This window comes from Oryctolagus cuniculus, chromosome 12, assembly GCF_051225735.1.
Source record: "Oryctolagus cuniculus isolate XC-2025 breed Fujian yellow rabbit chromosome 12, ASM5122573v1, whole genome shotgun sequence".
Classification (NCBI taxonomy): Eukaryota; Metazoa; Chordata; class Mammalia; order Lagomorpha; family Leporidae; genus Oryctolagus; species Oryctolagus cuniculus.
This window is the reverse complement of record NC_142878.1, coordinates 89,078,546-89,101,880: the sequence shown is the minus strand read 5'-3', so window position 1 is coordinate 89,101,880 and position 23,335 is coordinate 89,078,546. Positions and strand designations below refer to the sequence as shown.

Genomic DNA, 23,335 nt, shown 5'->3' with positions numbered 1-23,335 from the left:
ACTTAGCAAGTCCAATTTTGACTCCTGATTTTCTTTCTGACTCTTTTCCTCTTTCTAAGAACTTGAAGGATTGTTTCTTTGTGCAGACATAAAAATCCACAGTGCTGTGCAGGTTTTGGCATCTGGTTGGTTTATTTTTCTGGATACTCCGTAGGCCCTTGCAGTTCAGAAATCCACGCTTTCCAGCCTGGGAGTTTTTCTTTTATTAAATTCAAGTTATTCACATCTATTCCCACTGTCCCACTGTGTGAGACCACTGTTAAGTAGATGTTAGACCTCTTGGATTAGTCCTCAAGTTATATTACATTTTCTCTATTTTTCTCTCTCTCTTCTGACTTTGTAGATTTCTCCCACTTTATTTCCCAGCTCTTCTATTTCAAATCTCAAATTTCTTCTACCTGCTTTTTCATTGTCAAGATCCAGATTTCTTCTTTTGTAGAACTCCACTCTTCCATGGACATAACGTTCCTTATCACTACGTGAGGAGACTTGTCTTAGTTATGGTAGAAGTTTTCCTCCTTCGCCTTTAAATTAGAGAATTAGAGAGGGAGTGGGTGAGGCAGAGAAAGATCATCCATCCACTGGTTCACTCCCCAGATAGTCACAATGGCCAGAAATGGGCCAGGCTGTAGCCAGGAGCCAGGAGCTTCATTCAGGTCTCCCGCACGGGTGCAGGGACCCAAGCACCCTGGCCATCTTCCACTGCTTTCTCAGGTACATAAGCAGGGAGCTGGATCCAAAGCGGAGCATCCGGGACTAGAACAGGCACCATATGGGATGCTGGGTCACAGGCGGTGGCCCCTACCTGCTATGCCCCTCGCCTCTCTTTTTAGGTTTGCTTTGGTCCTTATTTCCACTGGATTCCTTGTGTGCATTGTGTGTTTCTATTCTCACCCTTCCTGTGAGAGTCCCTTCAGGGCCCTCTGCTGGGGTTTTACTGAGAGCCTCAGGAAAGCTGGGTGGGAGCCTGGGGAGGAGGGAGACACCGGCCTGGGCGACGCCTGGGACACCTGAGCGTGGTCTCCTCTCGAGCTATCAGTACCTCTAGAGAGGAACCCAGAACCCCACACAGGGAGTGTGGCCTGGCGGTGAGCATCCTGGGAGCTGAGCAGGGAGAGACAGAGGGGCCGTGGCTCAGCAGGTAGAATTCCACCTGACCTCAGCCATGCCTGTGTCCACAGCCCGTGGGCGCCGCACCTGCAGAGGATGGAGGCACTGCCAGGCTGTGTGAAGAGAGGCGGGGGTCTGGGGTCCAGCTCACTCTCGCATACATTTCCCAACAGTCCCATTCTCACCACCCCCTGGCCTTCAGAGGGTCCTGGTCTCTGGTTCCAGAGCTTTCCTGGGTAACCAAGGACCCCGCCCCCCACACCATGAAGGTTTCCCACTCCCTTTGCCTGCTCCTCTGTCCGGCCTGGCAGGTGTACGCCTTCCACCCTTGCCCTCGTCTGTGCTGGTGCAGGGAGGGGAGAGGTGGAGCTCGGTGTGTGTCTCCACCCCGGCACCAGGCGCTTCCCTGTGCCAGAAGGCTCAGCGCCTTGTCGGCAGATGGGACGACAGCAAGCAAGGAGACCTTGGGGTTGGCAGCCCTGGTCTCTTACCACAACACTGGGCACACAGCAGGCACTCACTGCAGTGTGCCCGAGGACTGGCCTCAGTCTTCCCATCTCTAAGGTGGGGCCATGGTGCTCAGTTCTCTGTGCTTCCACCGCGAAGAAGGGGGCCAGCCACGGTGCCATTCCCAGACACGTGTGGCTTTAGCGTGGCCTCTCTGGAGCAGCCCCATGAATATCTTATCACCTGTCTTTCAGGGAGCTGTGTGTGCCCAGCCCTGCCCTCCAGGGACCTTCGGCCAGAACTGCAGCCAGGACTGCCCTTGCCACCACGGAGGGCAGTGTGACCATGTGACTGGACAGTGCCACTGCACAGCCGGCTACATGGGCGATAGGTAAGGGCGGGCTAACTGCTGCCTCCATTTTCCAGCTTGCTGCAAGCCTTCTGTCCCCTCCCCCGGCTTTCTCCTGCAGGTGGCGGTCACCAGCTCACCCGCCCTCGCCCTCCGCCTGCTAGGCACACTCCTCCCCAGCCCAGCCCAGCCCAGCCCGGCAGCTCAAGCCCCCAGGGGAGGAGACCAGCACCTGCCGCCCACTCTGCGCTAACGGAGGGGTGATGGCAGGGGCAGCCCTAAGAAGCTGAGAGCGCACAGTCCCCACGCTCTGTGCCATTTCTTCTAGAAGTGGATTTTCATTCCTAATTTGGGTTGTGCCAGAAAGTTATGGACATCAGTGGGCAGACCCTGAGGGCCCGTGGCCTGGGAGCTGATGCACCCACGTCCTGGAATGAAACCAGCCTGGCAGGGTGGCTAATCCACAAGGCACCCTGGGAGGAGCTGCCACATGTACACACTGGCCACAGTCAGCAGCAGGAAGCCACGTGGCAGGGTAGGCGTGGTGGCAGGGGAAGGAGCATCCACCCACGTGTCTGCTGGTGAGTGCCTCTGGGGCTGGAGGAGGCCCTTGGCCCCTGGAGCCCCGGCCACCTCTCCTCGTGTCTCAGTCACGTGAGTTCCTTCCAGCAGAGAAAGAGACGGCGAAGAGGAGGCGCTCACGTCCCTTGCCTGGTTCCATGGGGACCGTGTTTTACATCCCCCTGCCTGGATTGCGTTACTCTTCCCACAGTGAGATGAAAAGAGCACTGGTTCACCATCCCCTGGCCTCCCCGGCCAGGGTGACATCAGAGAGCAGGGATCGAGGCTGAGTCAACCCATGTAGCTTTGTGGCTCTGATGGATGCACGCGGGGCACCCCCAGCTCACACTGGAACCAGCCTTGCGACCGTGGTGATGTCCAGAAAACAGAACGGCCATTAGCCTTGGGCTTGCTTGCCTTCAGCCTGAAGGCTTTGGTGCCAGAGCTGATCTCTTTGCAGCCTGAGTTCATCGCGTGAGCTTCCCTGGCCCTGAGCACCTTCCCATCCTCGCCACGGCCTCCAACCAGGGAGATGCTCCCGATGCACGACGCAGGGACAGGATCTGGGAAGACACAAAGCAGAGCAGGACCCACTTGTCCCAGTCACTTGCTTATGACGGGAACACAGCCCGTTTCTTGTTGGGGACCAACAGCGGACGCTACCTCATTGGTGCTCTCGAGTTCACTGCCAAGGCGTCCTTAATGAAGACATAAGCCCAAATCCCTCTTTGTGTTGGAGCCTGGCCCGTGATCCCGGGGCAGAGAAACCCCCAAGGCCAAGGGCCCTCCAGCCAGCTTCGCCAACCAACCACAGGAGAGTCCCCTCCGAGGGCTGGGTAGCATTTGCGTTTCCCACCGAAGCGGACTGCCTGGTGTTTAATATTTTGTAAAATTGCCTCCATTAATTTTGTAGGTGACAGCTGCATTAAGCCACCCCAAATCATCGCGAGCATATTAAACTTGAGCGGGCATAATAACACAGGCCTCCCCGGATAGGCAGAATCCAGCGCAAATTAAACACGAAACGTAAGAAGGGTTGTGCAGCTCATTTTGTAATTTAATTGAGCAATGTATCTGCTTGTTAATGGCAATATCGGACACATTAGATTGATATGTTGCAAAGGAAGGATGTTTAAGTAGAGAACTAATGCCTGCTGTGATTGCCCCTCTGTTCCGCAGGCCCCGTTATTAGCGTGCTTTGTGTAAAATTCATTAGCAGTCCTTGCTTGATCTCTAAATAAATAAGTTGTTTAAATGGTGAGTAGGAAACAAAAAAGCGGCTGTTTATGTAAATGGATTAGCTTGTCAATATTTCACCTCCAGATTCTTTTTTCTGGGGCTGTGGATTTGGTCACCCCAAAAATAAGGTGGCGTGGGGAAGTGCCCGGGCCTGCTGCCGGGCAGGGCGAAGGGAGGGAGCAGCAGCAGGTGCCTCCGGGTTGGCGCCTTCCTCTCCTGGCCTTGAGGTGAGCGAAGCTCAGGGGCTTCGGGGCAACAGGAGTTGGCGCTTGCACTGTGCAGGCCTGCAGCTGCTTTGCGTCCTCCTGTTCTGCCTCAGTTTCCCCCCTCCCCCGGCCTCCCCCCTCCTGTCTTCCACCTCCCATTCCTTCTCCAGACTCCCCCTTCTTCCCTTGTTGTGGTGGTGGGGGGAGCCTTGGCCTTTGCGGAACACCATCTGGGTCATCGTGGCCACCTGCCGACTGTGGGAGCCTGAAGCCGTCGCCCTGGCCTGGCTTGCCCGTGCCTGCTCAGCCCCAGGGGGGAAGGGGACAGGGGTTTGTGCCACCTTAGGGGCCGGGGCCAGGCTTTGGGGCCTGGGCCCTGTCTGTACAGCCTGAGCCGTTGGCTCCAGTGCCCCTGCCACTCCACCATTCTGCCAGCTTCCTCTGCCACCGTGGCTCTGAGAGGACAGAGCCAATGGCATCGCATTGTGCAAGGAAGGAAGCTGCCAAGCCCAGGCGCCGTCACTGTCCTCCTTCCCGGCCACTCCAGGCACACAGCAACCAAGGCAGAGAAGACAGGGCGGGAGCCACACTCTGGAGCCGCCCCAGCCGTCTCCGATAATGAAGCTGCGGCTGGATCTCTTAAAATACTTCCGGTCGTCCCTGCCCTCCCAGTTTTTGTAGAAGACATACAAGGGGGCCTTCCAACAGGGCACGGAGAATGCCTACAACAAAGAGAAGACCAATGGAGTTCAAAACATTTTTGCCCCAAAATAAACTTAATTTAAAAAAAAAAGAAAAAGATTTTTTTTTGAAAGGCAGAGTGACAGAGAGAAGAGAGGAGAGAGACACCCAGGAGCCAGGAGCTTCCTCCAGGTCTCCCACGTGGGTGCCGGGGCCCAAGCACTCGGGTCATCCTCTGCTGCTCTCCCAGCTGCATTAGCAGGGAGCTGGCTCGGAAGTGGAGCAGCCTGGATTCGAATCAGAGTCCCTGTGGGATGCTGTTGTCTCAGACAGCCAACCCACTGCACCCCATCATCTCATTCCATTTCTCCTCAAACCTTTTGAAGTATTCTCACGCAGAGCAGCAGAAAAAATGGAGAGGTGTGGCCATTAAAACACTTCCAATGTGAGGCCCGCACTGTGGCGTAGCAGGCTAAAATGCAACGTGGTTTCTGTATTGCCAAGAAAGCAAGACACCAAGAAGCCAAGATACGCCATCCGCTCTCGGGCGGACTTGATTTCCAAGATGTTCAACTCCAGCTCCGAGACACCAGGTGCATGGTATCCATGGGGAGAGCTCTGTTTAGGAAGAGGAAGGAGCTGTGGTGATGGACGGGGTGGTGGCCGCGCCACGCAGTGAACCACTCACTGCCACGGAGGTACCGGTTCAGCACTCCCACTGGGACTTCCCTGTCGCGTCTCGTCCCAGGCCATGTGTGCTGCTGCACCAAAGCCCCAGAGCCCGGGGTGTCTATGGACAACACAGTTATTCTCACAGTCCTGGAGGCTGCCGGGTCCTGGACCAAGGCGCCAGCAGGTTCTGGGTACAGCGAGGGTCCCCCACCCCGCGCGCCGGTCTGCTTCCATGATGGCACCTCCAGTGTTGTGTCCTCACGTGGCAGAGGGGTGCAAGGCCAAAAGAGAGAGCTGGCTGGTCTCTGCAGCCCTCCCAGGATGAGTCTGTTCACACGGCCCGCCTTTCTGGGCCTGTGGCACTGGGGGTTACTCTGAACCTCACAAACATTCAAACCCCAGCAAGTCTTTATAACAGCAATAAAAAAAGAGTGAAACAAAACAGTTTGCAGTCAGTGAAACCGGGTAATACAAACTCCTGGCTGGGGTACTAAGGAGACCTGCTACAGAGAGAACAGACCCAATTGAGCTAAGCCCTGGCTTGCTTCCTGGAGGAGGAGGCCATGGCGGTGGAACACAGCAGGCCCAGGCCTGCGGGCAGGGAGGGGTGCATGCTGGGGGGATGTCAAAGGGCAGGTGAGGGAACCCCATCCACAGCTCAAGCTCAGCCCCTCTGCTGTCTCACAGGTGCCAGGAGGAATGTCCCTTGGGGACCTTCGGCTTCCAGTGCTCGCAGCGCTGTGAGTGCCACAACGGTGGCCAGTGCTCCCCCACCACTGGAGCCTGTGAGTGCGAGCCCGGCTACAAGGGCCCGCGCTGCCGGGAGCGGCTGTGCCCCGAGGGCCTGCACGGCCCGGGCTGCGCCTCGCCCTGCCCCTGTGACGCCGACAACACCGTCAGGTAGGAGAGGGGACCGGTGCGGCCGAGGCAGGGTGGGCTCGGGTGTGCAGGGGGGTGCTTCGTGGGCCATGGCCCCCCACTCCAGCACAGCCCTCCAGACAGGCCCTCAGCTGCCAGCCCACTGCTGGGGAAGGAAGCCGAGGCCATACGTGGAGACAGGACCGGAGCCCAGGCCACCTGCCGCTGCCCCCACACCTGGCTGCCTGCATCTCAGGGTGTGTCCATCGGAGCTATCACATACGAAGCAGGGGGTGTGCACGGGGACCCCCGAGGGAGCGGGGGTGGGCTAGGCCCGGGCTGTCCGGTCCTGGGGCCTGTGCTTGCAGGGCTCCGGGTGCCCACGCTCTGGGGGCATTGTCCTGGAAAAGCACCTCCCCCCTCCCGCACACACGCAGCAGATAGCCGGGGTCGGGGCCACACGGGCAGAATGAGGGGCTTGAGCCACACAAGGTCGGTCTTGGGACTCTTCATGGCCTCTCCTGGGACCTAGGGAGGGATGCCCCCCCCCAGCTTCCAGCCAAGGTGGAGGCAGAGGAGAGAGAGTCCTTCATCAGAGCCTTGGTGCGGGGCGAGCATTCTGTGGCCTTTGGGGCTTGGGGACACCTGGGCAGGCACTGGCTCCACTCCGGCTTCCAAAGGAGCCTGACTGTGGAGCCGAAGCCGCCCTGGGCCGCCCCTTTTCCTGCTCCATGGCGCAGTGGGCAGTGCCCTTGGGTCAAGGCCCCCACCTGGTGAGCACTGGGAGAAGATTCCCTTCTCCCCTGGGCTACTGGGCAGCTCGGGGCTGTCGGCAGGAGCTGCTGCCATTTGCAGGACACGGGTGGAGCGCGCCCCTTGGCCAGCAGCCCTGCTCCTGGGGACTGCCACGCCTCAGCCTCAGCCCCTCCGCATCTCCAGCCTTTGTTTCCTCATAAATCACATGGAGCCTCCGGGAGTCACAGGCAGAAGTGTCTCATGTGTGTGCAGCTTCACCCACGATGGCCCTGGGTCCCCGGGGCCCAGCGGCTGGGCTGGTGCCAGGCAGGCGCAGCCAGCAGAGCTGGCCTGGATATGGCCTATGCATTCACTCAGTCATTCATTCAATAAACTGAGTGCCTGCAGGGTTGGGCTGTGAGGAACTGTAGCCACTGGGGGCTCGGGGCTGGTCAGGGAAGACTTCCTGGAGGAGGTGGCATGTGGGTTGGGTTTAGAGGGCAGGGTGAAAGCTCCAAGGTGCTTTAACACCAGAGACCCACGTGACCCATCCCCTGCTGGGAAGCCGTGGGCTTTTTCAGGCCCAGGAAGCAAGGCTGCTGCTGGGGTCCAGCTCAGGCAGGGTCCCTACCCCTGAGATCCAACCAAGCCCCAAATCACAGAGCTGCCGCTGTCCTCCCGTGCCTGCACGGCTGGGCTCGGCGCGATGTCTGCTCCCTCTGACGGACTCCTCACTGCATTATTCATCTGCAGGACTCCCTCTTCCCCATCGCTAATCTCAGCCCATCCAATATTAATGAGTGTTTGCTTTGCCGTCTTTAACGCCTGTCACGTCGGTCGGTCGCGGGGAGGGGAGGCAGCGGCGGTCCCAGCAGCGGCTCCCAGCAGCGGCCGGCGAGGAGCTCTGTAGCTGCCTGGGCTCGCGGAGGACGCGCCCGGCTTGCCTGCCTCTGCAGCCTGCAGGCTCAGCACGGGTGAAGGCGGTCTCCCAGCTCAGCCTCAACAGCCCCGCCCTCAGTGCTGATGGCTGCGCTTTTTTTTTTTTTTTTTAAGATTTATTTATTTAGTTGAAAGTCAGAGGTACATGGAGAGAAAAGGTGAGGCAGAGAGAGAGAGAGAGAGAGAGAGAGAGAGAGAGATCTTCCATCCACTGGTTCACTCCCAGTTGGCCATAACGGCCGGAGCTGTGCTGATCCGAAGCCAGGGGCCAGGAATCAGGAGCCAGGAGCCTCTTCTAGGTCTCCCACGTGGGTGCAGGGGCCCAAGCACTTGGACCATCTTCCATTGCCCTCCCGGGCCACAGCAGAGAGCTGGATTGGAAGTGGAGTAGCCAGGACTCAAACCAGTGCCCAAATGGGATGCTGGCACTGCAGGCCATGGCTTTACCCCCTGCACCACAGCGCCGGCCCCGCTACTTATTCTCTTCCTCCTGGCACACTGCCCCAGTGCCCGAGCCCCTGACAGCCCCCAAGTGTGTGGTCGGGTCCAGCTCAGGGTTGCTCAGCCCGGCACCCGGGAGCATCTGGGGCTGGCTGGCTGGTGTGCCGTGGAACGGTCAGTAGGACCCCGGCCCACTGGAAGCCAGAAGCCAGTAGCAGCCCTCCGTCCCCCGCCCACATCGGACACCCAAATGTGGTTCCAGGCACAGCCAAGTGTTGGGGAGGCTGAGAGCGCTGGCCTGGCGGAACTCCCTCCTGCCGCACTTGGCTTAGCGCTCGCGGACATGGGGACAGGGCTCCTCCCATCCCCAGTGTGGGTCCTGGGTGTCCGCTCTCTTCCCATGAGCCTCTGCCCCATAACGGAGCCTTCTCTTGGGGTCTGAGGAAAGCACAGGCATGACTTCATGACTCCTAACCACAAGGCAGGAAAGTTGTGGCCTCGGACCTCCCAGGTCTAAGCAGGTGTCTGCCATGTTTCTCCCCTCCGTGCCTCAGTTTCCCAATGTGCTCATCCCTTTCATCAGCCCAGGGCAGGAAAGTCCTTTGGTAGTGAGGACTCCATCCCACTCCCCACGAGCTGGAGCATGAGGTCCCTGGAAGCTTAGCCTCACCCTCCCACCCCAGCTTCCTCAGAGCGGGCCGCCCTGCCCCCCGCCACGGAGCCCTGAGCTCTCCCCGACCCCCAACCCCAGAAAGCCCTTCCCCGCCAGCCCCTGCCTCTCTCTGCCATGCCCTGGGGAGGCAGAGGTGGCTGTGCCTGTCCCCAGCACCTCACTCCCTTTGTCAGCTCTCTGCAGCACACACAAAGGAGCCACTCTGCCTCCTAAAGCAATAACCTTGAGAATGAGCGAGCCTGTGTGTCAGCCTCTCGCTCGTCCCCTCCGCTGTCGGAGGTCACAGACCAATTCCAGCAGCCGGGACCATGTATTACCTGGGAGAGATTCCATTCCGCCAACAGGCAGTGTTGATAGAATCCCACAGTGGCCACGAGAGAGGCAGAAAAACCCACTCTGAAAAGATTCCTGCATTGTTCCGTCTCCCTTCCTATTACCTGGTGATTAATCTGTGTCTGGGGAAAAGAGGCACACAAAAAAAGGGGGGGGGGAGGGAAAAAAAAAAGAAAAGCAGGAAGAATGGAAAAAGCCTAAACACCAGTGACTGTGACTTTCGCCTGAGCCTCACCAGCAGTCTCTGGCTGGCTGTGGGAGCCAGGGAACGGGGACAATTTGGGGGGAGGCCAGGACAAGGGGTGGATGAGTCCCCTGCTGAGGGACACAGTAATCAATCCAAGAAAATGGATGCCCTGTGCTTAGATAGAATCGCAGGGAGCGGGCATTGGCCTAGCGGTTAAGACTTCCTATCTCATGTTGGAGTACCGGGGTTCGAATCCTGGCTCCAGCTCCTGACTCCAGCTTCCTGCTCATGCAGACCCTGGGAGGCAGCCCCTGCCACTCATGTGGGAGCCCTGGATGGAGCACCCATTCCCAGCTTCCAGTTCTGGCCCCTGCCCAGCCTAATCCCGATCTTGAGAGACTGGAGAGTGAACCAGCAGATATGTTTCTCTCTCTCTCTCTCTCTCTCTCTCAATAGATAAACAGAAAAAAAAAATATAATTGCAGGGACATGAAAGGAGAAGGAAAGGCGTGATGTCCAATGTGGTTTGAGCCTCGGAGTATAAAGTAAAATTAGCAGGTCGACATGCCCCTCGGCCACCCCCACCCCCACCCCCGACAGCCAAGGGCGCAGGTGGGAAACGCAGGGCACAGAGGCGTGCTCTGGGCATGCCGCAGGCCTCTTGCAGGGTGCTATGAGAGCCGCCCCAGGCGAGCATGGCAGAGAGAGCCTAGGGGGCCATCAGTGGGGAAGGCAGAAAGGTACCTGCATCCTTTCAGGATCGCTGGGGCTGAACAGAGCTGACCAAGACCTGTCCGGTCATTCCTGGGTCCCAGCAGGTCAGCCTTGGTGACCTTGACTGAGCCAATGTCTCTAACCCTAAACCTCAAGGGAGGCCCCTGGAAAGCGGGAACCCGGCTGAGGGCCAGGGCCCCCGAGTGGAGTCTCTGCCCCACGGCCCCGCTCGGGTGGCCAGGCAGCTGTCACCCGCTTACAGCGCTCGGGGCTCAGGGAGGACTTTTCCTGGAACCGTGAAGGGCAGAAAGTCTTCCAACACTTGTTCTTCAGCCTCCTTCTTCGCTCTGCTGTATTTGCCATTTTTACTGCTGAACATCTAATTGTACATATGATGGATGCTCAGTTTGGGCAAGTTAGATGGCACAGACATTACAAAGAACCCAACAGAGTCACTCAATTTCTCAACCTGAGACAAGCACTAAAGTCATCCTATTGCCATTTGTTCCTCCTTCGTGTCTGTACCTCATCCACCATCTTTTGTTCAGATGGTGACTTTGCATAGTTGTGGCTAATTTCACTTGACCGTCTATCAGGAAGGACTTTGAAAAGCAGTCGCTTCCCGTGGATGGCCCTGGCTCGCTTTCCCGGGATCCCGTCGTCAGAGGCGGCGTAAGGCAGTGGACCGGTAGATAAGGCGGAGTAAGGGTTGGACTCCCAGCTCTGCCATCCCCTGGCTTAGCCGTGTGCCCTTGGGCAGGTCCCATCACCTCCGGGTGCCATCTGTAACCTGGAGATGCGCACGCCTCCTTCGCAGGCTTATTGAAAGACGAGAAATCCGTGTAGAAGAAAGTGCCTGGTGCTTTAATAGCCTCGTCGCACATTATTTATTATTATTCAAATTGCTTCCATTTTCCACTGTTATAAATAATGCCTCCGGGAACATCTCTGGGCATAAATCTTTCTCTGTCAGCGCGATGCTTTCCTGAGGTCAGATCCTTAGAAATGGAAGTCCAAGACCAAAGAGGGAACGCATTTAGGTCTCCTGAGACAGAACCCCAAATTGTTGTGAAACCTCTGCCAGCACTTTTTGAAAAACCCTCACTGTTTTGAGGGCAAAAGAGCGGTACCCGACTGCTGTTTTGACTTGATGATGAACGAGACGCAACGTTTTCCAAAAACCATTATTAGCTGCTTGCTTTTACTATTCAGGAATTATCCGCGTCTGTCCACCCCCTCACTTCCTATGAGAAGAATCAGGGCCCCCAGATGAGAAGCAGCTTGGCCAGGCTTCATACAATTAGTTTGTTCATTAATTCATTTGCCAAATATGTGTTAAGCACTTCCTGAGTGCCAGGAGCCCTGCTGGGTCCCAGAGGTAAAGCAGAGAGAGGCAGGGCTCTCCCCAGGGGGCTGCAGCCTGGCAGGGGGTACAGATGCAAAACCATGGACAGACACAGAAAATAATTGTGTCCTGAAAGCCATATTCATCCACAAATACCTAATCAGGCAGGCGTGTGAGCCGGTCCACTGGGGATCCACCAGCGAACCACAGCCAAAGCCCCTGTCCTCATGGAACTTAGTGGAATGAGGCTGGCACCCAGCTCCTCCCGCCAGCTCCAGGCAGCTTCCCTTGCCCACTCCTCTTAGCTGGTGCCACAGGGAGTCAGAAGTGGGTCTGTAGCATCCAGCACCTTCTCTGGTGTGTCTGTCTGGGCCAAGAGCAAGAGATTGACTTGGGGGGAAATGGGGCAGCAGCTGGGGTGACAGGGAGCTGTGAGACCACCATTCAGGTCTGACTCACAGGAAGGAGCCAGGGAGGGCGGGGCGGGAGCGTCTTGGTCCGTGGCATGGTTCTAAGAAGGCTTGACAAGATAGGGAGCGTTGAAGTGATGGTGTCCATCAGAGGGACCCAGGAGTGAGCCCACCTGAGCAGCTGGGCTCTGCCCACCAGGGAGCACCTGCTGAGAGATGTGGCCTCCAGACTGCAGGCCCAGCAGCTGGGGCTGGGTCAGTTATGCTCTGGAGGGGATTCTGAGCAGCCCTTGGTCACCACACCTCATACCCCCTGATCGCGAGGGGCCATTGATTGGCTGTTGACTCAGAGGCTGCTGGCCAGAAGTCGCCCTGCTCTCCAGAGGTCGCACCCTGCAGCCCCTGCCTCCAACCAAGGTGGAGAGGAGTGGGGCGGGGGTCTTCAGTGCAGACCTCACCCAAGGGGACCCCGGATCTGCAGGGCCTCTGGGTCTCATCACTGCCTTATCGCGCTTGTCCCCACACTAGGCATCTGCCCTGGGTAAGGAGTGGGGTGGCGGCCCACAAGCCACAGCAGGAAGGAGGTGGCCCTTGGCTTGGGTCCCTGCATTTGTGTTATAAAGAGCACTTGGTTGAGATTTGAAACATCCACGTTGTAGCCCTGCGTTTGCCACCTCCTTGCCGTGTGCAGGTTGCATAACCACGGTGAGCCTTGGTGTCTGGCGGTAATAAAACCACGTGGCCTTGGCATCTCCTGGTTGAAGAAAAACAGTCATCAGGCATTGAGCAGTGGGACCTCAGCGTCCTTTTATCCCGCCACGCTGGGCAGACCAGACTCACGGTGGGTGGAGGCTGGGACCTGGCTGCATCACTGACCAGACTGCCCTGTCACCCTTCTCTCGCCTGCTCAGCTGTCACCCGGTGACTGGAGCTTGCACCTGCCAGCCAGGCTGGTCTGGCCACCACTGCAATGAGTCCTGCCCTGCTGGCTACTACGGCGACGGCTGCCGGCTGCCCTGCACCTGTCAGAACGGTGCCGACTGCCACAGCGTCACTGGCAGCTGCACTTGTGCTCCGGGCTTCATGGTAAGATGGGCTGGGCCTCCCCCGGCCTCCATGACCCCTACCTCCAGGCGCATTCCGGAGTGTGGCCCGGCAGCCAGGAGGGCCGAGTGCAAGGGTCGCCTTGTATCTCCCTCTAAGGTGGAGACTGTAACCAGGGAGGCCCTGGGGCTGCTCCTACAGGGCTAGCTCAGCTTTGTCATGGGAAAAGCAGTAGAAGGAGGGAGGGGTCTCTCCATTGTCCCCCAGCTCTGGAACCCTGGGCAGCTTCCTGTGCGCCCCTGATGGATGCTATCATATCACTGTCCTCGCCTGCCAGGCAGAATGAGTCTATGTTGGAACAAATGAGCTAACATTAATTTTTTTTTTTTTTGCTAATTACAGGGGTAGAAAATGATTCCTCAGTGTTGCTGTCATTTGCTTGTCTCTGATTACTAAGGAGAGGGACCGTTTCCCCATGTGTTTGTTGACTGTTTGTGTTTCCTCATGAATTATGCTAGTCTGTATGAGCTTTGATTCTGAGAACTTGAACTTGGGGGTGGAATTGTGTTCTAAGGCAGGCGTGCTCTCTGGGTCCGAGCACCCCAACACTCAGGGGTCCCCCATGGCCAGATTTTATATTGCATCATTGGAAGTGATTGGTGCAGTCACAAGAAGGGGGCCTTAGGCACCAGATCAGAGCCACATCCTGGCCATCTTGGGCCAGTGGCTTAATCTGTCTTGGATTCCACTTCCTCACCTGTGAAACAGAGCACCACTTTGCAAGGTTGTGGCCGGCTAGAGATGGGATAGACAAGGGCCTGTGGCACCGCTTCTTACCTGCTAGTGAGTTTCCGAAGCAGCTATAGGCTTTGGGAATTGCAGCCTTGGGCTCAGTAGCCTGACGCAGGTCTGAGGTTCTGCACGTCAAGCTCGCTCCAAGGTGAGGCTCGTGTGGCTGGACAGTGCTGTCACTTTGGCTGGGAAAGCGATGTTCCACTGTGGTTCTCCACTCGGAGCCCTCCCCCCCAGAAGGGGGCTTGCTTTATGAAAACTGAGCCCTGGGCCCCACCCCCAGGGGCTCTGATGTATCCAGTCTGGGGTGTGGTCCACGGCTGCAAGGTGTGGATCTGCCCATCTCCAAGGAAACCCTGTCATTATCGCGGTTGTGAGGGCTCACCCAGTGACAATGTTCTTTAAGGTCAGGCTCTTACTGATCTGCAGAGCTGGGCTCGGGACAAAGCACCCTCCCCGTGCAGAAGAACCTGGGCAGAAATGAACCCTGGCGTCTTTGGAAGGGAGAGAGGCCGGCTCCCCTGAGAGGTTTCCTCCCTCATTCCCTCTCCTCCATGTGCGTTTGCGTCCGTAGCCGCCACAGGAACACGCAGATGTGGAGTTTGGGTGGGAGAGAATGGTTGTTTGGGGTCAAAAATGACACGTGGCTGAGTGACAGCTAGCTGGGCAGCCCGAGCCCAGTCCCCGCTGGGCCACAGGGTTGCTCTGTGATGCTGGGCAAGCAGCTCGCCTGCGCCTCCCTCTGGGAAAGCTGAGAATACAGGGAGAGGTGGACCAGCTGACCCCAGAGAGAGCCTGCCGTGGGGACTCCACAGATGAGTGGGGGCATGCAGGAGCCTGAAGGAGTGTGCCCGCATCCAGCCCCTGGGCTCCGTGCCCACTGCAGGGGCTGCCTGCCTGCTCCTTCTTGCTGCCTGCTTAGCCACTGCTCCTCAGAAACAGGGAGAGGGGAGGGCCCGGGGAGGTGAGCGCCTGCGCGGCCCCTGCCCCCAGGCCTCCGCCTCCCCATCTCGATGCAAATGACCTCTCTTCCCTGGCACTGGTCAGAACCATCTTGCCACGGAGTCCCGCCTGCCTGGGGCTCAGAGCTAAGACAGATTGTGAGCCAGACCGCCCTGGTGAGACCCCTCAACTTCCCATCCACCTCCTCCTGTGCAGCCTCATTACACCTGGCAAAGCTCTGCTGCGGCTCTGTCAGGTGCCAGGCAGAGGCCAACGGGGTGAAGAGAGGGCAGTCACGTGTCCCCACCCCATGTGACTCACTCCTCTCGCCCTCGCCCCAGCCTCGGGACCAGTGCAGCTTTCCGCCAGGAGCCAGCTCTGGTCAGCGCTGGGGGGAGTTAGTGGAGCCCCTTCAGCTGAGACTCACCCCAGAGTGTCCCACGGTCAGCCATAGTTAGCAGTGCCCATTTCTGAGTAGCTGGAGACTTTCCTCCAAGGCTCGGTCACCTTGGGCTCATCGCTTTGCCCTCTAGGCCTCAGTCTCCCCCTCTGTAAGGTGGGAGGAATCCATCTTGCCTGCCATTGGATGTGAGTGGCCAACGTGGTGACAGCTGTGCGCATCCCTGGCGGTCCCCTGATACCCATGCTCCCCCTGCTGAGGCTCCTTCCCAGGATACCGGGACAGCTTTGTGACTCTCAGAAGGACAAAAATCTTGGGCTCAACGTAACCATGAGGAGAGCTGCTGAGGCAGCACAGAGCCGGCCCTGGGGGCTCAGGAACAGGGCTGTTCTGGCTATGGAGGACCGGGGACATGGGCAGAGGCAGAGCCCTCACTGGGTGCCTGTTGCATGCACTCTCATTTGTTGTGTTCCCCAGTTTGGAAATGAGGAGCTCAGGTTCACACTGGAGTCTCCCAGGATCACCAAGCCAGCGGTGGTGGGAGCCACCGAGCTTTCATCCGTTAATTGGTGAGTCTTGATTGAAGGGTCACCATGGAACCACACAAATCCAAGTTCAAGTCCCGGCTTCCCAATCCCTGGCCTGCCTGCCTGCTGTGGAGTCACTCCTGAGCCCTGATGCCTTTGTCTGCTACAAGGAGACTTTGCTGTGAGAGTGGGAGTCTTCAGGTAGAAAGTTCTCGGCTCAGTGCCTCCCACACCTGGTAAAGCAGCAAACTGTGAGGGCAGTGAGGGGACACTGGTTCCCCCAGACCCCCAGGAGTGTCAGGATGGGCTGCACCTGGGAGTTGGTGGCAGAGCAGAGCCAGGGGCACACACACTGCTGTTCCATAGCACCCAAGGACCTGTGGGTCACCCTGAGGAAGGCACACCTGTGGAGTTCCAGGGAACAGAGATAGGGACAGAGGTGGTGAGACTGTTGGGACATTTTATACCTTAGCTGGCCAGCAGCAGAGGGGTCACTTAGGGCGTGCCTGGGTGGATTGCACTGGAGCTGCCTGGTGGGAGACAAGACTCCAGATCCATCGCTCTGATTTGGCAAAGGATTTTGTGTTCCTCTTTCTCATCTGTAAAATGGGAATGAAATTCTCCACTGGACAGAAACAGTGGCGCGTGGCCATCGTCCCAGTGGCAGGGCTGGGAGTCGGAGCCTTGTTGCTTCAGAACCTTGGACAGCTCCCCCGGCCTTACGCCAGGCAGAACCAGGGTGGACAGTGCTGTGGGAGGGCTACAGGTCCTGGCACACCTGCAGTCCTGCTGGGACTCTGGAGAAGCGAGGCCCTTCCTTCCCACCTGGGCTGGGGTGCCCCGGGCGCACCCACCATTGTAACCTGCCTCCAACATCAGTGGGTCCCCCCACACTTGATCTCATCCCCCAGTGAGTCCTGTTGTCAATTCAGGTGGGGTGTGGCAGCCACAGGGAATGCGCTTTTCCCCAAACACGGCATCCAGGATCCACACAGGGCCTCCGTCTGTGCCTTATCACGTCTATGAAAATCCTTCCCAGCTTCTCAGGCTAAGAATAAAGGCTGCCTCTTCCTGGAAGCCCTCCCCCCTTTCTCCTCCCTTCAAAATTAACCACTGCACCCTCTCTGTTCCCACAACACATGGTTCACACTCAGGGTCTGTCTGTCTGAAGACAGCACGCGCCTCCCTCTAACCCCCATTCACCCCACCACACCTACTGCGTGAATGCCTCATTCAACAAACCCTTCTTTGAGCTGAATGAAATCCTTGGGAGGAGCAGTATCCTTAGAACACCAGTCTCCACGTGGCCTTTACAGGAAGCAAGCATGGAACGTCCCAAGAGGGACTTGAATCTGTAGCTGTTGGCTTTTCTGAAGTTAGATACTCGGGTCGCAGTAACGGGAGAGGGGCAGCTGTCCCCCGACACCACCTCGGGGTTCTCTGGGCAATGGCGTGAGCATCTTCCTCGGGCAGGACTGCGGTGTGATAATGCAGGGACTCTTCCTGCCTACAGACACCAGCTTTGCTGTTTCTGGCGGCTGTGTGACCTTGGACAGGATGTCATACCTCTCTGTGCCCTTGTTTTGCTATATGTGATGGCGAAAACTACCAAAGCCCACAGGATTGTTGGCCTGACGGACGCCAGTGGTGTAGGTCAGGCCCTTGGAATGCCCAGCGTGTTCGTGTCCAGCAGAGGTGCCAGTGACGTCCTTGTTGTCCTGGGAGCCGCCCCGCGCCTGTTGCTGTTTACCCCGAGGGGCCTCCTGCCTGCAGGGGCTGCCCGGCCCTGGCTCGCGCGTCCTGTTTGGGGTGCGGGTGGGGGAAAGGGAGCAGAGTTGGCTGAAGCTTCCTTCTGGCTGGGACGCACAAGGTTCCTGGGGTCTCCTAGGTTCCCCAGACCTGAGCATGAGCTTTCTCATCCCAGGGGGTGAGCCAATTTCCCAGCGTCCCCTGCACCTCTGCTGGCCGCCTTTGCTTTCCTTAATTAAGGACTCACCTAGGTGGCCAGGCTGTCGGCACCTCCTCGCCTGCTCCAGGACTAATCACTGCCACCACGGTGCCTGCCGTGAACAGCCTGGGAGATCACTGGCAGGGCTGCACATGCCATTGTCCACACAGCCTCCTGGCCGCATCCTCGCAGCACAGAGCCCAGGTGGCTGGGAGATAAGGGGCGTTCGGGCCAGCCCTTGGCCATGTACACTGCCATGGCTGTGGGGCGCTCAGGAGGTGGGGGCGGGGCACGGGAGCCGCAGGCCCCTCCCGCAGGGCTGGGGGCCCATTATTTCTCCCCAGATGACAGCATTTCTATTACCTTAAAGGGCTCATCTATTTATGCTGCAATTTTTTGAAGCCCTGTCTGCCGTTATTGAACCAGGCGTGCTGGCGAGCGGAGCCGGCGCTCCATCACCCAAATGAACAAACTCCTGGCCACATTTTTCTCTCTTTGCTCTGTGCTGTCGGTGGCGTGCACACAGGCCTCGGCCGCCCGGGGCCCAGGGGAGGCAGGAGCCAGCGAGAGCTGTGAAAATCCGCATCATTGAGGCTCTGATTGAATTGTCCTCCAAGGTTGCTGATGTCCTTTAAAGGTGCCTCCCTGGCTGGTCGGAGCCTGTGTCTGCCTCTAGGCTGGCCCCCACGTGAGGACAGGTGTAGCGGGACACAGTGTAGTCTGAATGTCGCAGCCAGGTGACATGTGGACAGTGTGTGTGCCTGCCCCCTTCTGACTGACAGCTGTCATCTGTGAGCCTAAATAGTAGCAGCCCAGCTTCATGGCCCCCGCCCCCACCCCTGACCAGTTTCCTAATTATCATAGAGAGGATGCTCCTGGTGGCTGGGCTGGGCCTGAGGAATTCACCCAGTAGCTGCTGTGCCCATGCGAGCCAGGGAGCGCCTAGAGTGCAAAATGGCAGAAAAGAACCAGAAACACACACCTGCACACACATGAACATGCACACACACATGTGTGCATGCTCCCTACATGCATGCACTGCCGTGCTCAAATCCCAGCTCCCATTCCCTGCTGCGTAGCCTTGGTGGAGTTTCCAAGGACTTGGGCCATCTCCCACTGCTTTCCCAGGCCATAGCAGAGAGCTGGATTGGAAGTGGTGCAGCTGGGACTCAAACCGATGCCCCTATGGGATGTACTGCAGGCGGTGGCTTCACCCGTTACGCCACAGCGCAGGCCCCATAATGATACAATGTTGCAGAGTTATGCTTCCCGTCCAGTGAGATCAACTACATACGGTGCTAGAACAAAGCTCAGCCTAGAGTGGGCACACCTTTGCCACCGTTCCTTATGTGGCTTTGTAGGGAAGACACAGAGAAGGCAAAAGGGTGTGGACTTTGGGGTCAGCCAGGCCTGGGTGGAGGCCCATGTCAGTCACTCTGACTGCGCAACCCCAGTGACGTACTCACCTCTCTTTGAGCCCCAGTTTCCCATCTGTAAAATGGATTAACGGTGTCACTGGGCACACGGACAAGCACGTAGTTTGTTACCCATCACAAAGAGTCAGGGGTCGCTCTTCAGAAAGGCAGAGTTGGGAGGCCGCTCTGGCTTCCATAGCATGCCCTCACCTTACAGAGGTCAGAGAGGGCAAGTGGCTGATCCCCGTCACAAAGCAGATGGCGACAGAGCTGGGGCGGAGCGCCGGCTACGCAGCCCCCAGCCCAGTCACCTCCAGCGGTCACCTCCAGCTCACGCATTTGCTGTCCCTGGAGCCAGAACCTCCTGCTCCACCCCCCACCCCACCCCCCGCAAGCAGGCTAAACCACGGTGACAATTAATCCACAGAGCAAAGGAGGGAAAATTGGTTTTATGTCACAAAAGCTGAGCCCGGCCCTCCCCCTGCGGGACCCCATGGTTTGCAGCTTTATTAGGAGAAACTGCTGACTCCTCTGTTCTAAAAAATAAATGTGGCTGCTCGCACCGTCCCGCTGTGTTCCTGATGTCCTTATCAGTGCCCGCGGGACTGGAGTCGGAGCTGGGCTTTGTCCCGGGCCCAGTGCCTGCAGCTCTCTCCGTGCAGCCGCACGCGCTGCGGGGACAGTTCCAAGGATCAGGCGCCCAGCACCCCCGGTGTTCTGGTTGTCCAAGCCTCTGGCGTGAGTGAGGCGTCTCTCCACTCGGGGCCCGGGGGCTGGCCTGAGACTCCAGAGTGGGGAAGGACCCCAAGTGGGTGACGATGGCTTGCACGCTGAGTGCTGTGCTGCGAGGGTCTGCAGTGTCCCCTCCCCCACCAACCACTCTGCCTTTGGTGCCTCCTTTTGTTTCACCCCGTAGGGAGGGGCTGTTCGGAAGCCCACTTCGCAGATGAGGAGACTGAGGCTCAGAGAGGCAAAGTCGCCTTCCCTAGAGGCTAAGTGGCCACTGAGAGCTGAGCCTGGTGCTGTGTGCGCCCAGAGCCTGCGTGCTGAGCCACAAACCCAAACTGCCCCACAGGAGAAGGCGGTGACCTCGGGGCAAACAGCAGCTTGGGCTCTCTCAGGCCTTCCCCCAGGGGAGGGGCCCTGCAACCTCGGGTCTCAGCTGGGGCGTCAGTGGCCCCCAGCCTCGGGCTGTCATCCTCCAGTGGGCCCAGCCTCTGGCCCCAGCCCCAGCGTGCTCACAACTGTTGCTTGTGGTTTGGCACAGCAGGTCTCGTCCAAGGTGACTTGTGAGGACATCAGGCTGGACCTCGAACCCAGGGCTCACAGTCCCCGTCAGGCCAGCCGCGTGGGTTGTAGAGGCCCAGCCAGGGCATCGCGCCTGGGCTCCAGCCTGGGCTCCGCCTCCTGTCACTCATTAGACCTGGTCGGTCTTCCCCACACTGTACCTCGGCTTCACCTTGTGCAGAACGAGGGTGCAAACTCTGGGGCGGGATCCTGGGGCAAAGCTCACAAAAGCAGGTTGTCGGGAAGGAGCGGTCCAGGCGCCGGGCTGTGGGCACGAGGTAGGGCCGTGGATGCTCCACAACGAGTCTGTGGGTCTGGGGCTCAGAAGAACCTGCCCCTGCGCTCTCTGCCCCTGCTGCGCCCTCCCAGCCACCTCCCCTGCAGTCATTAGCAAGAGTAATTAGCCACTTGGGGGGGGTGGTTCCTGCCAGAATCCCTGATTATATCTGGAAAATGAAAGATGTGCAGGGAAAGGTCATGAATAAATTACTTCCCGGTGGGGGTGGAGCCTCAACCAAGCAGAAAGCCCCGCCTCCACATTCGCTCCCCAAAACACCACATGGAGCAGGGGGATTTAGTCCCCCAGGGGCTGGCCCAGGGGAGCAGGCAGGTGGGGGTGGGGTTGCTCCCTGGCCCTCAGGCACAGGTGGTGTTGGAGGGGACAGGGAGGGAGGGCAAGGCCCTTGCTTAATGCAGCAGCCTAGGGGGAGCCACTGCAGCCTAGGGTCGTGCGCTGGCCTCTGCTCCCCATGGGAGCTTCTGTCTCTGGCGGGCTTCGGACCAGGTAGCACTGGGCTGAGACTGGGAGGGTGCACTGGCGGGGTCTGGCCTCAGTGTGGGAGAGCATGGGCATGGTGGGGGGGGGCAGCAGATGGGAGCAGGTGTGGCAGAGGGTCCGGCATGGGGTTGGGGTCGTCTTTAGGTGATTTGAATTGGCTAGATTGCGTGTCTTGCTGTCAGACTGGGGTCAGCAGGCCCCCCCAACAACAAACGTGGGGGGTTGACTGTTCTAGGACCATCCCCCTCCCAAAGGCAGGCATGGGGCTGCCCCTCTCTGGCTCAGGGTTCAGACTCACGCAAATGCAGACAGAAGCTTCCAGGGCACCGAGGCAGGCCCGCTCTGGGGTGCCCCCTGGAGGTTCTGGCTCCTCTGCTAAGCAGAAAGCTCCAGGGGCTGGGCAGGTGGGCTGCTCCATCCCTGCGTCACTACCCTCCACCCCCTCCCATCCCCAGGCCGGGCACAGCCCCCTGCACAGAGCCATCAGGAAACATCTGTGCCACCGCTGCACAGGTAGCTTAGAAGTGTCCCCTAAACTGCAGATGTCTCCTAAACTCAGACCCCAGTGAACAGCCCCGCCCAGCCTCGGCAGGTCCCCCTGTGCCCCATGGCCTGGTTCCTACAGGGGACATCAGCACCGTCACCGCTGTCAGATGCAACTGCCCTGAGCCCACACTACACAGCCTTCACCCCGAAACAGTAGGGCCCTGAGGCTATGGCGTGCAAGCGCCGCCCCATCCATGCAGCCCCCACAGTGGGAGCCCAACATGGCCGTGCTGCACACTGCACTCCAAGCCCCGGCAGTCAATCACCATGGGCCTCAGGGGCCAGGATCGGCTCAGCATCTGACCTCACAGCTGTCAGGCCTGATACAGGACACCCCACACCAAAATCACACACGACCTGGGCCTTACGCGGGAGAAGCCTGCCAGCCAGCATCCAAACCGGGGCCTCAGCCCTGCTCCCACCCTGCTCTTCGACACATGCAGTGTGCATGTGCATGTGGCCCTGCAGCACACATGGGCCCACATGTGACACACATGGCACAGGTCAGGAATACGCCACATGCCACCACGCCCGCCTTGCTCTGGCCTCTGTCTTGGGTGGTTCTAGAAGATGATCCGTCCTCGTGGGCTGTGACACAATCAAAGGATGTAAAACAGAAAGTTCCTGGCCCCGAGGGGGGTGGACAGTTTCTTGTCTCGTGTCCCCAGCACTAGGCAACAGAGCCGAGGGATCAGTCCCGGCTGAGATCCACGTGCCCCTGCATTGCCGGGGCCCCTCCTCCAGGGCTGTCCATCATTCTGCAGATGCCCTGCACACACCTCCTCGGGGACTTCCGGTTCTGGGAACCTCCCAACATAACACGAACGTCCTCAGGAGTTTGCCCGAAGCCCTCATGAGCTGGCGATGGCTTCTGTGAACCCACAGGAGAGGGGCCCCAGGAGCACCCCAGGTCCTGCAGCCTGAACTTGACCCCAAATGTCTTTCCATGGCCACAGCAGCTGCCCCTCAGGCTTCCTGAGGTGTCTGACTGTGTGTTTGGGACCTGCCAGAGGTGTCCCCATTCCTCCAGGAGGCCCCCAGGGGGGACAGAGCCTTCCAGCATTTTTGTGCACCTTAGAAAAAGGGACCCGTTTCTCAAGACAGTCTGCCAGTATCTTTCCAGAAAGCAGGTCTAATAGACATCAGCCACCCACAACGATTGTCCTGTGAGGGGCACTTCTAGAGTTGTGCAGTACACACCTTGCACAACTGTACAGAGCGGCCTCAGGTCACTGGCAGCCGACTCATTTGGGACACGCATGGGTGAGAGTGAAATGTTCCGAGGACTTCTGGTCCTAACCTTCATCCCGTCTTTTCCTGCACCCCGCGGCAGCCAGACGGAACGACAGGCTTTATTCCCCAGGGGGACTGGATATGGCCAGTGGCCTCCCTCCCTGCCTCTCTCCCTCTCGTCTCTCTGCTCTCTGTTCTGCATGCCTTGTGCAGAGCTCGTTTTCCCCGACACGCACCTGCTGTCAGCTGCTGCTGTTATCAGTGACGCCCTAATTAGGTCCTGTGAGGTTTCCTGTGTGTGGGAGACACTGGTGTTCGGTCAAACCGCTCCCGCTTCGCCTTGTGCGCCACGTGCTGCTCTTGCTCCCTGGGAAATCATAGATGGGGCTCCCTGCTCGGGAGTCCCACCAGCCTACCCCTCGGAGCTGGGAGAGGGGGTGCACGGGAGGGTGGGGAAGCGGCGTGGCAGCCCAGGGCTGGCAGCGTGCTTGGCAAGGAGCTGTGTGCACACACACACTACACG

The 23,335-nt window shown here is 58.6% G+C and overlaps 1 protein-coding gene across 17 annotated transcripts in view; it reads left to right on the top strand.

The window, feature by feature from the left end:
• MEGF11 (multiple EGF like domains 11) overlaps positions 1-23,335 on the top strand; it is a 308,135-nt gene that overhangs the window by 241,509 nt on the left and 43,291 nt on the right. For all 17 annotated transcript variants that reach the window (XR_016218272.1, XR_007910144.3, XR_007910140.3 and 14 more), the window contains 3 exons: positions 1,812-1,948; positions 5,953-6,165; positions 12,812-12,986. Coding sequence is in view for 12 of the 17 variants with exons in the window: in XM_051821839.3 (XP_051677799.3) it covers positions 1,812-1,948; positions 5,953-6,165; positions 12,812-12,986 (525 nt within the window). In the remaining 5 variants the exon portion in view is untranslated. The remainder of the gene's footprint in view (positions 1-1,811; positions 1,949-5,952; positions 6,166-12,811; positions 12,987-23,335) is intronic.